The 14,910-nt window shown below is 38.1% G+C and overlaps 1 protein-coding gene across 2 annotated transcripts in view; it reads right to left on the reverse strand.

The window, feature by feature from the left end:
• Positions 1–467: 467 nt before the first annotated feature.
• Positions 468–14,910, reverse strand: part of NXPE3 (neurexophilin and PC-esterase domain family member 3) — a 58,350-nt gene continuing 43,907 nt past the window's right edge. For both annotated transcript variants that reach the window (XM_036445049.2, XM_045584021.1), the window contains exons 5-6: positions 3,502–3,708; positions 468–1,882 (exon numbers count right to left, since the gene is read on the reverse strand). In XM_036445049.2, the coding sequence (XP_036300942.1) occupies positions 1,332–1,882; positions 3,502–3,708 (758 nt within the window). In that variant the 3' untranslated portion in view covers positions 468–1,331. The remainder of the gene's footprint in view (positions 1,883–3,501; positions 3,709–14,910) is intronic.

Below are 14,910 nucleotides of genomic sequence, written 5' to 3' on the forward strand. Positions count from 1 at the left end.
CCTCCAGTGCATGAATTTTCATGCACTGGGCCTCTAGTGATATTATAAATCCCCAAATGTGCTTTGGCAGAAGAAAGGTTCCCTCTCCTTTCCTCTCCCCCTCTACAGCATTCCTGTGCCTTTCCCTACCCCCTTCTTTCCACAGGTGGGCTCTCTTGGGAGCACACCTGAGCCTTTCCCTCTCTCCTTCCCCCAGACATTTTTTATTTGCCTTTTTTCCCTCCTAAATTCCAAGGGCCCATCTTTTCTTTTGTCTCTGTAACTTGTTTATTGAATTCACATAATCCAGCTGGCTCACTTCTTCTATAACTCACTTATTCAACCCCTTTAACTTTCTAAATAAGTTTTTGTTGTATTTGACTTCCTTGGGTCTGACTTTTTTCCTTAGCCAAATTCAAGGACCAAAGTCTAATATCTGGTATAAAAATAACAACAACAACAACAAATCCACTTGAAATAGATGGAAATACTTTTCACAACTTTATAATAAACAATAGCACTCTATACATAAAAGTCAATTCTTAAAACCCTCAAATTTCAGAACATAAAAATTCGTTTCTGTTTACAGACTTCACCTTTCCAGTTCCAAAAGCAGTTATTTTAAAACAAGTATTCATAGTGTAAAGTTTAGCTGAATTAAATAAATAACAATCACTTCATGCAAATATCAACTGAACAACAAAGATTTTAGGCATACTGTTTTCATAGCTCCCCTTCGACTCTTTTCTAAATAAAGCAGGACATAGTAAATATTTCACTAAAAATTCTGAGCAAGGACACTGGTCATTTCAAGTAAATTCAGAAAAAGTAGATTATCAAGAGAAACTCTGAGACACATGAGTCCTCAGTGTGTTATAGGAGCCACTGATTATAAGTCTGGTTAGTTCGCACTGCTGAAGATGGACAACTGTGCTGTTCGTGCTGATGTGCTTAATCTCTTTTGCCAGATAAGCTACAAATACTCTACTGTCCCTTCCATTTAGATCAGAACATTTTTCACATTTTTTTTAGCACAGTAATCTCCTCTCCCAGGAGAATCTAGTTAAAACACACTAATTTGCATCTTTGGTTAAAAGAGCAGTATGGTGTGTGGATGCTATTAATGGCTCTCCGTAACTAAGTCAAGACTGAAAAATATCCTATACATAGATATAATGTAACCTGTGTTTTCTAAGCTCTTCATAAGTCATTATATAAAGTCCAGTTCTTAAAAAAATTTTTTTACACATCAGTGATGGACCTATCTCCACAGGGACATCCATAGACTTTCTGTAATGCAGGTGATGGAAAAGGTCACTGAAAGTAATTCCTCCAGTCCTCCTCAGGGCAGGCTATGTCTCCAAGGGGCACACAAAGGACAAGAACATGTCTAGCTGGTTCTTCACAATAACTTCATCCGGATGTAGCTTATGGGGTAGATAATGGGCTAGGGTCATCTCCCAGGCATCAACGAGATATACTCCAATCCCTGAGAACATCCTCCGAAGGACGGTGTCCAGCTGAAAGCTGTACCAGTCACTGCTGAAAAGGCTCGCCTCAGGCCCCAGCTCTTGGACGTTGGCTGTCCGGATAACTACCACGGTCTTAGGGCTTCGGTCCAAGAGCTGGACCACTGCTCGACGGATGTTCCTGAGCCGCCGGATATACACTTCCAAGGGGAAGGTGCTGAAATGAGACCACACAGCTATGGCCACCACGGTGTTCTTCCCTCCCACAATACCATTGAGCTCATTGGCCACATAGTGGAGCTCACTACTGAAGACAGTGGTGAAGCGGATGGGTGGGCCGTGGCAGCGGTACTTGAGCAGGATGTTGTGCTTTTGGTCCACCGCAAGGAAGGGACCCACGTTCTTGGGACTACCCAAGTTAAACTCCACTAAATCTGAAAGGAGGAAAACTCAAATTCATAAAAATGTTCAAACCAAGCACATAAAAATTTTTTATTATTCTTTACTTGGTGGCTTCAGAACCGTTTTTAAAGTAAAAATACAACAAAAAGGTGCAATACAAATATAAAAGGAATGCCTAGTTCACTGTACTTTGTCCCTCTTTACCTCAATGGACCTTGATTCTAACATAGTTAATACCATGTAAATCACTCCATAAACAGGATATTACAAATAATATCAGTGATAGATTCTATGCCTATTTTTATCACTCAAAAGCAAAATAATCAGTTTACCTCCATTAGGTCAAGAAATCTACCTCTTTGCCCTGATTGTTGAATATCTAAAAATCAACTTAACATTTACACATTATTCTTCTAAATAAATATTTCTTCCAGAGCAACAGCTATAATTCCTGCTTTTTAAAGAACACATAATAGTGCCAAAACTGGTTTGGCTCAATGGATAGAGCGTCGGCCTATGGATTGACGAGTCCCAGGTTTGATTCTGGTTAAGGGCATGTACCTTGGTTGTGGGCACATCCCCAGTGGGGGGTGTGCAGGAGGCAGCTGATGGTTGTTTCTCTCTCATCAATGTTTCTGGCTCTCTATCTCTCTCCCTTCCTCTCTGTAAAAAAATCAATAAAATATATATATATTTTTAAAAAAAGAACACATAATATTAGAACACATAATAGTAATCAAATACCTTTTTTTGTTATTGTGTAACCAAATACCTCTTACTGCTATTGGCCAAAGAAAGAAGGTAATCCGCTCTACAGATGGACAATCATGTTAATATCTTAGAGAACTTCTATCTCTGTTATAAAAATAATAAAGACTACAACACAAGTTAGAATTACCTTCTCTTCCTCCCCTGGATCTAAGTTGTATTTCAAAGTCCAGCTCCTCTGAGATCTTCTGGATCTACTATTTAGTATTTAACCCCATTTAAATTGAATAAAAACTCAATCTCCCCTTCTTCCTTTAGATTAATATCAAGAACCATTACAAAGCTTTATGAGGTGAAAAGCTCTACAAAGGGTATGGTAGAAAATGATCAAGACAATGTGATCACTGCTACAAAAGAAATACCACACTTCATCATTAGAAATAAGAATCAAGCAACATATGGAAGGCCCTGCCAAGCCAACATCAAACTATCATGCCATACAAATTACTTCCTTTCTTTTGTTTTTTAATTTATGCTTTATCGACTAGAACTCAAATATGTCTGTTTCAATTAAAAAAATACAAGCAAAACAAAAACTGGAATTAACTTTTCACTCTTTGGGGTCACATGTACTTCCTCCTTTCCTTCTAAAAATTAAATCTGAAGAAGCAACTGTTTTGTCCAGGGTCACACAGCTAATCAGTGGTATAAACTTCAACAAGATCCCGGTACTTCCATCAATGCATCACAACCCCAATATTGATTTTTAAAAAATGATCACACAGCTTTTCAAGATTAGGATATCTCTTTAGTCTGACAAGAAATAACATTTTTTTTTAATTTTTTTACTTGATGTCTTTCTTCAGGTACCCAAGTGAGTCTGCATGAAAGCTGACTTCATCCATGTCTAAAAGTGTTATGAAACAGAAAGCAAAGTACCAACCTGGAACAAATGCAGTTAGATATTCAAACCACTGCCTGATTGTTGAGTCACCAAATAAATACACCACTTTTCTTTGTAAGCATTCAGTAATGTTGTCAGGGTCATTAAACTGGCGGATCTTAAAGTTTCTAGGCTTCCATTGATCTTTGTAATAATGCCCCGAAGGAAAAGTTCCTGAGCCTTGAGATAGTTTTGAGTTGTTAGATTCTGAAAAAGAAAAATACGAAAATAAGATAGATATTCTGAGATTCTCCTCCAATAAACCATAATGTTCTAGCAACACAATTATGCCCCAACCCCAATATTTGTTAGCCTGATACCATATGGGTAACATTTCCTGCCATCATATCTCAAAGAAATCCCAGACTTCCCCTTATTACAAATTGTTCTCCTTTGTACAGAAATAGGAAGGTCTGAAATGGATGTGAGGATATTGTTGTACAGAAGGGGAAAGGGGATTTTTCTTTTTCTTTTTCTTTTTTTTTTTTGAGCATTTTCTCTGATTATGCATGTTTTTATCAAAGCCAAAACTAAAGGCAGGCAAAAAACAAGGAAATGTGTAGATACAAGCATTGTCCAGCATATCCCAGGAGAGGAGAAGAGCTTCTCACCCAAATGCCTGTGAGGCAAGTAACAATTTAAATTCATATTCTACGCATGCATAGTAATAGTCAACTGTTTCTCAGTCCATTCAAAGGAAAGTTTTGACCCACGGGTCCTACAATCAAGTATTAATTCAGGGAACCACCGGGAAACCACGCCAATGACATACAATCTAAACAATTATTCCCACAATAGGAAAGGTTCAGGAGGTCGTTGTGCACAATGAACAGTATTAAAAGTACACCAGCAGTGAGTGTTTATGGTTGTAGCCCAGATACACATGATAACACAGTGCCAAGACACCTTTTGGAGAAAGAGTCAACATCCTTCACCCCTAACATCTCCTTTGGAAAATGCCTCTGTGGGAAACAACAAGTTTTCCTTGCTTCAAAACAGACAGGAACTATTAATATTGCTTACAAGTTTACTTTGCACCAGACACTGTTGTAGGCAACTAAACATATTATCTCACAAGACGCTCACAGTAAGCAACCTTTCAGAACAGTTAAGCAACATGATCTAGGTGCCAGAGCAGGCAAGTAGCAAAGCCAGGTGAGCCCCAAAGCCCCATGTTCTTAACTACTGTGCTACATCACAAAATTAGATGTCTGTAACCCTGGCTGGGTAGCTCAGCTGTTTGGAATGCCATCCTAAGAGGTTGCAGGTTCAATTCCTGGTCAGGGTATATATCTAGACATATCTAGGTTGAAGGTTCCATCCTCAGTCACGGTATGTATTCACTGTATGAGGCAACTGGACAATGTTGATCAACGTTTCTCTCTCTCTCTCTCTCTCTCTCTCTCTCTCTCCCCCCCCTCTCCCCCCCCTCCCTCCCTCCCTCCTTCCTTCCCTCCCTCTCTCCCTCCCTCTCTCCCTCCCTCTCTCCCTACCTTTCTTTCTCTAAACATATTTATTTTCCAGTGAGGATTTTTTTAAAAAGTAGATGTTTATAGATGTCAGCCATTTTCTTTTTGGCCTTTTCCTGAAGGCGTTCACATATTCATTTCTAATACTTATTCAAATCCACAATCTTCAAAAAATCCCCAATCATTTTATATCACTTCCTTAAATGCCCCAAGATTCAAACATTGATCATAATATAAAAATTCTATAGTCTCACCTATTAAACCACAATTCAAAATCCAAATGCTTATACGACTCAAAAATTTTAGTTCCCTACTTATGATTATTTTCAACCTTATTTGACTTCTTGTTATTATTCATATTACTAAAAATTATTTTGGTTGTATCCACTTCAAGAAAGATGCCCTGTTTGACAGATAGTGCATCTTTTTTCTAAGGCATCTGCTAATTTTTTTTGAGAGAAGAAAGGAGAGAGACACAGATAGGGAAGCATACATGTGAGAGAGAGACATTGATTGGTTGCCTCCTGCACACCCTCCAACCAGGGAAAGAACCACAACCTGGGTATGTGCCCTGACCAAGGCTCAAACCTGCCACCTCTTGGTATTTAGGACAATAACCCACCAATGAGCCACACTGACCAGGGCACTTTAAATTTTTTAATCTTCACCTGAGAACACATTACCATTAATTTTAGAGAAATAAAAACATCACTGTGAGAAACATACATCAGTTGCCTCCCATAGGTGTCCCACTAGAGCATCAAACCCACAACCTTTTGGTGTATGGAGGATGCTCCAACCAACTGAGCCACACCTTCTAGGGCTGCATCTGCTAATTTTTTGCAGGTTCAGTGCCTAAGTAAAAAGTAAATAAGTTTTTTAAAAGTTTTATTTGGCAACTGTGATTATCAAAACCAAATAACAACAAAAGAATATATTCTACCTCCCATTTATTTGTTATCAGAATTGAGGGGATCAAAACTGCCAATATGCAGGAGAGGTCTGTGATTCCTGTGCTGTGGAAGTTAATGTATCAGAACTGAGTTCTCACTCAGTATGATCCATACCAACACAGACAGTGGTAGAAGGGAGAGTGACTATCGGGTCTAGTAATAATTAATGTCGTTTTTAAACATTCGTTTAAAATCTTGCTTGGCGTTGACTTGTATTGACATAACCTTCAAACACGTGGTATCTACAGAACGTTTGAAGTGCAATTAACAAGTTTTGCTTGAAAAAGTTTGTGTTTGGTTTGGTTTTTGTTGCAAAACTAGGGCTAAGAAGATGGCAGATGAAGAGCATATTTGGCACTGCATGCTTTACGAGTTCCAATTAGGAAGAAAAGCAAGTGAGGCTGCAAAAAACATCTGTAGTGCTCTTGGTCAAGATGCAGTTAGCGCCAGAAAATGCCAGCGTTGGTTTGAGAAATTTCACGAGGGAAATTTTTTGTTAGATGACAAGAGTGGTCGAGGCCATGTGTCCAATTTTGATCAAGAAGCTCTTCAAGCTCTTTTGGTGCAAAATCCTCAAATTACCCAACAAGAGCTTGTGACTTTAAATTGTTCACAAAAAACAATTTCCAATCAATTGTGTGCACTTGGCAAAGTCCAAAAGTTTGGAAAATGGGTTCCTCATGAGTTGACCGACAACAACTGTAATCAAAGAGCCACAATTTGTAGTTCGCTCCTCTCTCGTCAAAACCGTTTGCCGTTTTTAGAGCAAATTGTTACCGGAGATGAACAATGGGTGCTGTATGTTAATTTGAAAAGGCGGCCTCAATGGTTGGACAAAAATGAGGCTCCACAGCCCACGCCAAAACCTGACTTGCATGCAAAAAAAGTGATGTTGTGTGTTTGGTGGAATTTTAAAGGAATTCTTCATTATGAACTTTTACCATCTAACCAAACCATTACAAGTGCAGTGTATAGCGCCCAATTGGAAAGGTTAGCCCAAGCTTTAAGAGAAAAAGAACCCACGCTGATTAATCTGAAGGGCGTAATTCTTCACCACGATAATGCACGACCGCATACTGCAAGAATCACTGCTGAAAAACTGCGCCAGTTGGAATGGGAAGTTCTCCCTCAACCTGCATATTCTCCTGATATTGCCCCTTCCGATTACCATTTGTTTCGTTCTTTGCAAAACTTTCTTCTTGGAAAAAAATTTAATAATGAAGAATGCCTCAAAAATGCATTGACCAAATTTTTTGCATCAAAATCACAAGAATTTTACAACAGAGGGATTAAAATGCTTCCTGAGCATTGGGCACAAGTAGTAGAAAACAATGGCAACTATATTGTTGATTAAATTTTGTTGTATTGTTTAAATAAATTCGATTTAAAAAAGTATTAGAAAACGACATTAATTATTACTAGACCTAATAGATACTGCATAGACCGGGCTCCATCCAGAGGGTTCTGCTCACACAGTGAATCTTTAATTTCCTGACCCAAATGTTGCCCTAAGATTCTTCCAACTGTGGGACTTTGAATGAATGATAAAGCACAGCAATTGCCAGACCTTGGTAGGTACAGAGATATTTATTAAATAAATGAGAGAATGGATGAACGAATGAGGAAAAGGAAGGGATAAAGATGAATTGAGTTGATGGCTAAAGAAGAAGCCCTTTTCATTTAAATATATATTTGGCTTATTCAAAAACAATTTCTTAACATGTACCATGTGTGGCTTTATCATGTTACCAAACCTTACTCAAAACACACCTTATCAGCAGGTCAAGGCTATACATGCCAGAGAGCACCAGAGCAGACACCTGGGGCCCATGAAAACATTTACGAGGATGGAAATTAAAAATTATTTTGGCCCAGCCGGTAAACAAAGACGGCAGTCCTTCGATTCCCAGTCAGAGCACATGCTCAGGTTTCAAGCTCAATTCCCAGTAGAAGGCGTACAGAAGACAGTCAAGTGATGTGTGTCTATCTGTCTGTCTGTCTCTCTCTCTCTAGGCATACAGAAGACAGCCAATTGATATCTCTCTCTCTCTCTCTCTCTCTCTCTCTCTCTCTCTCTCTCTCTCTCTCTCTCTCTCTCTCTCTCTCTCTCTCTCCCCCTCCCTCTCTCCCTCCCTCCCTCCCCCAGTAATGTTTCTATCTTCCTATCCTTCTCCCTTCCTCTAAAATCATTTTTTATAAGTGATTTTGAAGTTATAATTTTTATCAAGATTAACTCAGTAAATTCGGCTATTCTGTGTCAAATACTTTTTATAAAGAAAAGTGTATATTACACAGAAATATACACTTCTATTCAATTCAAATGTTATTATATTCTATTCAAATGTTATTATATTTATGACCAGAGTTAAGACAAGCAAAGCAAATCAATTACTGAACCTGACCTTAATTCTTTCAACTTGCAGCCCTAGATAACAGAATGCATTTTTAAGTGAAATGTATGTACCTACATTGCCCTCTGCTGGTCAGCTGGGACAAAAACATTTCCTGACAGGATTTTAAGAAGCAGACAAATGTTATTTACAAAGTCAGCAATTCTTGGAATTCAAAATGCATTTTCACGTAAGATAACTGAGATATGAAAGCCTATTAAATAAATAATATAAACCTTGGTGTACTACACATGTGGGATAAAAATAATTTAAAAGATAAAACTGAGTTTACACACAGGTTGTGGTAAGGGCAGATATAAATATCTTTATGCAAAACAGAAGGGATGGTTTGATTATTCACAGGTAAGGTCCCTGCTTCTCTAAATGCCTTGGCTTCTCTCTAAAGACCACGACTTAAATTTTCTTCAAAGGGTGTCATCCCATGTCATTCATTAGCCATACCGAGGACCATGTGGGCCACAAATGGGACAAAAGAAGAGACAGAAAAGCAGAGAGATAAATTTCTTTAAGTTATCTAGAAAGAGTCAGAGAGAGACACAGTGCAAATTAAAGGTGGGATATATTTATGTGTACATGTGTATATACATCCTTAATTTTCTGGCCCGGAATTATCTATAGAAGAAAGAACAGTAAAGGCATGCCACAGTGGAGTGCATGGTTCATAACAGGAAAGAAAGCCAAGATAGAGAAGAAACAGAGTCAAATACCCGGTAACTCCTTGACCAGGGAACACAGTGAGCACGGGATTGCTTGGGTGCCATCTCAGGGAGGTAAGGAATGAGGACTGTGTGTCAAGCTGTTTAGGTACAAACAGTCAAGTGCAGGGGATATGAGAAGGTCCTAGGTACAAAGTAGTTATAAAAGGTTGAATTTGAATTTACCCTTGAATCCCCCTATAAAACTCTGGGAATTTGTGTATGGGGGGTGGTTCTTTATATTTTAGTCCCCTAAAGGCTAATAAGCATTTTATGGAGGAAAGCTAAAAATACTATATAGGAAGAAATACCTGAAAATACAGGGAATGTTGAAAGACCTCAGAGAATCATTAGTCCAAATATCTCTTAACGGTAAAAAAAATAATAATAAAAAAAATAAAAAAGCAAAGGACGGAAGGCAGAGACCACACAGAGACTGATAGGAAGGCCAGAGGCGTGAAAGGGCTGGCCAGGCTCCCACAGACAATAGCTTAAGTTCCAGAGGGATATCTCACCTGTGGGGATTCCAATTAGAACACTGGGGTCTAAACCCCAAGTTTGGCCCCACAGTCCAGAGCACCAGAACTGAGAAAGGTGCCCATACAACATCTGGCTGTGAAAAGCAGCAGTGTTGCTATTTGCCAGGGAGAGGCTGCTGATTGACCCTCATCAAGGGCCAATCCACAAAATTTTGAGTACAGCCACTGACCTTGAGCTTAGAGAGAGAGAGGGTAAACTACAGATGTGTGAGCAGAAGCAAGGGTTGGGGCTCTGGGATTAGAGCTCAGAAGGCAGACACTTTAGTTTCCTGTGCTTAGTCATTCCCTCATACTGCAGATCCTTCCATCCGATAGGGTGGGGAGCGGGCCTAAGCTGTCAGTTGGACATCCCCCAAGGGCTCCCAGACTGTGAAAGGGCACAGGCCAGGCTGATGGACCTCCTCTTTCCCCAGCCTCCACTGCGTGCACGAATGTCGTGCACCAGGCCTCTAGTATAATACTTAAGGGAATGATCCAATAATAGCATATAACCCAGGTAAACACATATACATCCAATATAGGAGCACCTAAAATATAAAAGAACTTCTAGAGGACTTTAAGGGAGAGAGATCGAGAGCAATACAGTTCAGGTGGGGAAATTTAACACCCTACTGACTTCAATGGAGAGATCTTACAGATAAAACTTAACAAGGAAACAGTGACTCTAAATGACACACTGTTTCAGATGGATGTAATTGACGTTTATAGAACATTTCACCCCAAAGCTGCAGAAAATACATTCTTCTCAAGTGCATATAGGTCATTATCAAAGACAGGCCACATGTTAGGACACCAAAAAAGTCTCTACAAGTTCAATAAGAATGAAATCAATATCAAAGATCTCAGATCACAAGGGAATTAAATTAGAAATCACTCAAAAATATTAAAACACATGGAGGCTAAATAGCATGTTATTAAACAATGAATAAGTTACCAATGAGATAAAAAAAATAAAAAACTTCCTAGAAACAAATGAAAATGAACACACAACACAAAATTTCTGGGATATAGCAAAGGCAGCCGTAAGAGGGAAGATAATAGCACTACAGGCCTATCTTAAAAAACAAGAAAAATTAATAATGAATTATTTAACCCTACAACTTAAATAATTGGAAGGAGAACACCAAGAGAAGCCCAGAATAAGTAGGACGGAGAAAATAAAGATTCAAGCAGAAGTAAATGACATGGAGGCTGAAAAAAAATAATACAAAATACAATGAAACCAAGTGCTGGTTCTTTGAAAAGATAAACAAGATTTATGAACCCTTAGCCAGGCTTATCAAGAAACAAAGAGAGAGGACTCAAACAAATAAAATCAGAAATGAAAGTGAGGAAGTAACTACTGACACCACAGAAATACAAAGGATTGTAAGAAAATACTATGAACAACTATATGCTAACAAGCTGGAAAATGTGGATGAAATGGACAAATTCCTAGAAAATTACAATCTCCAAAAACTGAATCAGAATGAATCAGAAAATCAGAATAGGCCAATAACAAGAGGTGAAATTGAAGCAGTAATTTAAAAAAACAACAACAACAACAACAACAAAAAACTCCCATCCCAGAAAACAAAAGCCCTGGTTCATGGATTGGTAAAATTAAAATGTACATTCTACCCAAAGCAATCTATAGATTCAATGAAATCCCTATTAAAATACCAATGGGATATTTCAAGAACTACAACAAACACTACAAAATATACATGGAATTATAAAAGATCCTAAATAGCTGCAGCAATCTTGAGAAAGAAGAGCAAAGTTGGAGGGATCTCAATACCAGATAGCAAGTTACACTACAAAGCCACTGCAATAAAAATAGCCTGGTACTGGCACAAGAACAGGCATATAGGTTAATGGAATAGAACAGAGAACCCAAAAATTGACCAAAGACATTACACTCAATTAATATTTGACAAAAGAGGCAAGAACATACAATGAAGTAAAGACAGTATCTTCAATAAATTGTGTTGGGAAAATTGGACAGATACATGAAAAAAAATGAAATTAGATCACCAACTTATACCCTACACAAGGGTAAACTAAAAATGGATAAAAGACTTAAATGTAAGTCATGAAAACATTAAAATCCTAGAAGAAACCATAGGCAGCAAAATCTCAGACACCTCTAGTAGCAATATGCTTGGGGATACATCTCCTAGGGCAGTCGCTGGTAAACTGAGGCTTGCAAGCCACATGCGGCTCACGAGGCACAGATTGCCGCTCTGTTGACGAATGAGTTTGCCAACCACTGGGATAAGGGCTTATTCACAAGGTACAACAACTGCCTGTAATTATTGGAATCAAGAATCTATGTCAGTGGTCAGCAAACTCATTCGTCAACAGAGCAGCCAACCACCACTCGAGAACCGCAATCTGCCGGCCACAGTCCTAGGGCAAAGGAAACTAAGGCAAAAATAAACAAATCGAATTACATAAAAAAAAAAAAAAAAAAAAAAAAAGCTTCTGCACAGCAAAAGAAATCACCAAGAAAATGAAAAGGGAGCCCCACTGAATGGGAGAACATATCTGGCAAGATATATCTGATAAAGGGTTAATATTCCAAATATAAAAGGGATTAATAAGGGCATGGATCACTGGGAGTCACTTCAGAATTTGGCCTAGCCAGGTTACAAAGATATATACAAATGCAAAACTATATGATGTGTGCTCTATTGTGTATAAGATATATTTCAATAGATAAAGAAAAACATTAAAGAGCTATAAAGATGTTAACATTTATTCTGCTAATATTAGACCTAGTCCTATCCTAAACTGTAAGTAAACTGCTCAAAAACTATGAGTTGTTGGTGAAGTTAAAAGCCATGAAGATTCCTAAGTTATGAGCCTATGATAGTCTGGGGATCTCAAGTGCTGCTTACAAAAATTCAACAGTAATTGGGACACTGAAAAAGCCTGTCAGAAACTAGATGCTTGCCCTTGATAAGGTAGTCTAGTTCGTCAAACTGTGGCTCTTTGGCCCCTTTAGTGTGGCTCTTCCACAAAATACCACGGCCTGGCCGAGTCTATTTTGAAGAAGTGGCGTTAGAAGAAGTTTTAAGTTAAAAAAAAAAAAAATTGGCTCTCAAAAGAATTTCAATCGTACTGTTGATATTTGGCTCTGTTGACTAATGAGTTTGTCTAGTCTAATTAAAAGGTGTGTTGCTTTGCTTTTGACTGGAATTACACCCATGCATGGAGCTAGCACTGGCATCTCAAATAGTCCACCAAACTCTAAATATGCACCTTAGAATAATTTTGCCTTGTAGGCAAATCATTTAACTAATACATATTTAACAAAATTTCATAGGGGAAAAGAACCCCTCCAAAATATAGGGTTCCTAAGTGAAATAATAAAAGGAGAAAGACTGTGAACTCTTCTAAGGCCAGGACAAAAAAAAAAAAAAAAAAAAAAATACAAGATGGGCCTGAAATAACTTGTTGTGCCAAAAAGAAAGTCATTGGTAAACAAACAAGAAAATGACAAGAGCAGGTCAAAAGGACCCAGAAGACAAACCAAAAAAGTTCCTAATTGCCAAAATATTTTAAAAAGATATTGAACTGAATTATAACCCAAAGAGTGAAATAAATAGTCATGAGTTTATTTTGACAAATAAATGGGAAAGAAGGAAAAAATACCAATTAACAAATGTCTCAAGAATGAGATATATAGCAAGTTATCAATAGAACAACCACAGAAATAACTCCCACATGCAAGATCTACTGATGAATACTAAAATCATTGGGTGAAAGTGTAAGCGGAAATGGAATGTTTATGTAGTCTCTGCATTAGTTTCCTGTGGCTGCTGTAATGAATTATTACAAATTCAGTGGCTTAAAACAACATAAAGTTATTCTCTTTCGGTTTTGGAGGCCAGAAGTTCAAAGTCAGTTACCGCAAGGCCAAAACCAAGGTGTCGGCAGAGTCACGCTCTCTCAGGAAGATGTAGGGAAGAATTGGTGGCCTTGCCTTATCTGGAGCTGTCTGTATTCTTTAGCTCATGGCCCCTTCCTTTCTCCATTCTTAAAGCCAGCAACATGGCACCTTCAAATCTCTCTCTGCTTCCCCCTTCACACTGCCTTGTCTTCTATAGGAAATCTCCCTCTTAAAAGGACACTTGGGATTGCATTTAGAGCCCACTCAGATAATCCAGGTAATCTCTTCTGATCTCAAAATCTTAACTTAATCACATATGCAAAGTTTATTTTGCCATATAAATTAACATTCGAAAATCTGAAGGATTTGGATTTGGATATGGGGGGGATTGTTAGTATTTATCGATAGCTGACCAGAGTATCAAAGTATGTCCCCAAATAAATACAAAGATACAAATAACAACTTTTAAAAATAAGTAAATAAAAATAATAAATTTACAGTGAAGACTCCTGGAAGACACCACTTCAACCAACTGATTAAGGTTAACATCATTAGCGATACATATCAGTATTATGTATCCCCTCAAAAAAGGTTAAGGCTGTTAGCAATGCATTGACATGTAACCCCTTAAAAGGAATACCACATCATTTCTGTGCTACTCTTTCCAAAAATGTATAACCTCATTCTAATCATACAGAAACAACAGAAAAACCCAAAGCTAGAGATATTCTAAAAAATATCTAACCAATGCTCTTTGAAAGGGTCAAGGTCACAGAAGATATGAAAGACTGTGGAACTATCACCGAGAGAGGGCAACTTAATGAAATGCGGGATCCTGCACTGGATTCTGGAACAGAAATAGGACATTAGTAGAAAAACTGATGAAATCCAAATAAATTCTATAGCTTAGTTAATAATATTGTACTGGTGTTAACTTCTTAGTTTTGGTAAGTGTTCTGTGGTTACTTAAGTTGTCGGCATAAGTAAAGCTGGGTAAAGGTTATATGAGAACTCGACTATTTCTGCAACTCTTGAGTCTAAAATTATCTAAAAACAGAATAAAGAAACAAAGGGAGGGAGGGTTAAAGGGAGGATATGAGTGCTTTGTTTAGGGCAGTGGTTCTCAACCTTTCTAATGCCGTGACCCTTTAGTACAATTTCTCATGTTGTGGTGACCCACAATCATAAAATTATTTTTGTTGCTACTTCATAACTATAATTTTGCTACTGTTATGAATCGTAATGTAAATATCTGTTTTCCGATGGTCTTAGGCAACCCTGCTAGTGGTTCTCAACCTGTGGGTCATGACCCACAGGTTGAGAACCGCTGCTGTAGAGCCTAAGACCATCGGAAAAACAGCAACTGCCTTTTTCTTTTTAATTATGTTCAGCACATGCTCCAAAATGGTTTTCTTAAAGCCAGGCTCTTCTGCTCCTACTGATTCATGGTTACTTTCTTCCTCTA

This window comes from Pipistrellus kuhlii, unplaced genomic scaffold (genome assembly GCF_014108245.1).
Source record: "Pipistrellus kuhlii isolate mPipKuh1 unplaced genomic scaffold, mPipKuh1.p scaffold_m20_p_2, whole genome shotgun sequence".
NCBI lineage: Eukaryota > Metazoa > Chordata > Mammalia > Chiroptera > Vespertilionidae > Pipistrellus > Pipistrellus kuhlii.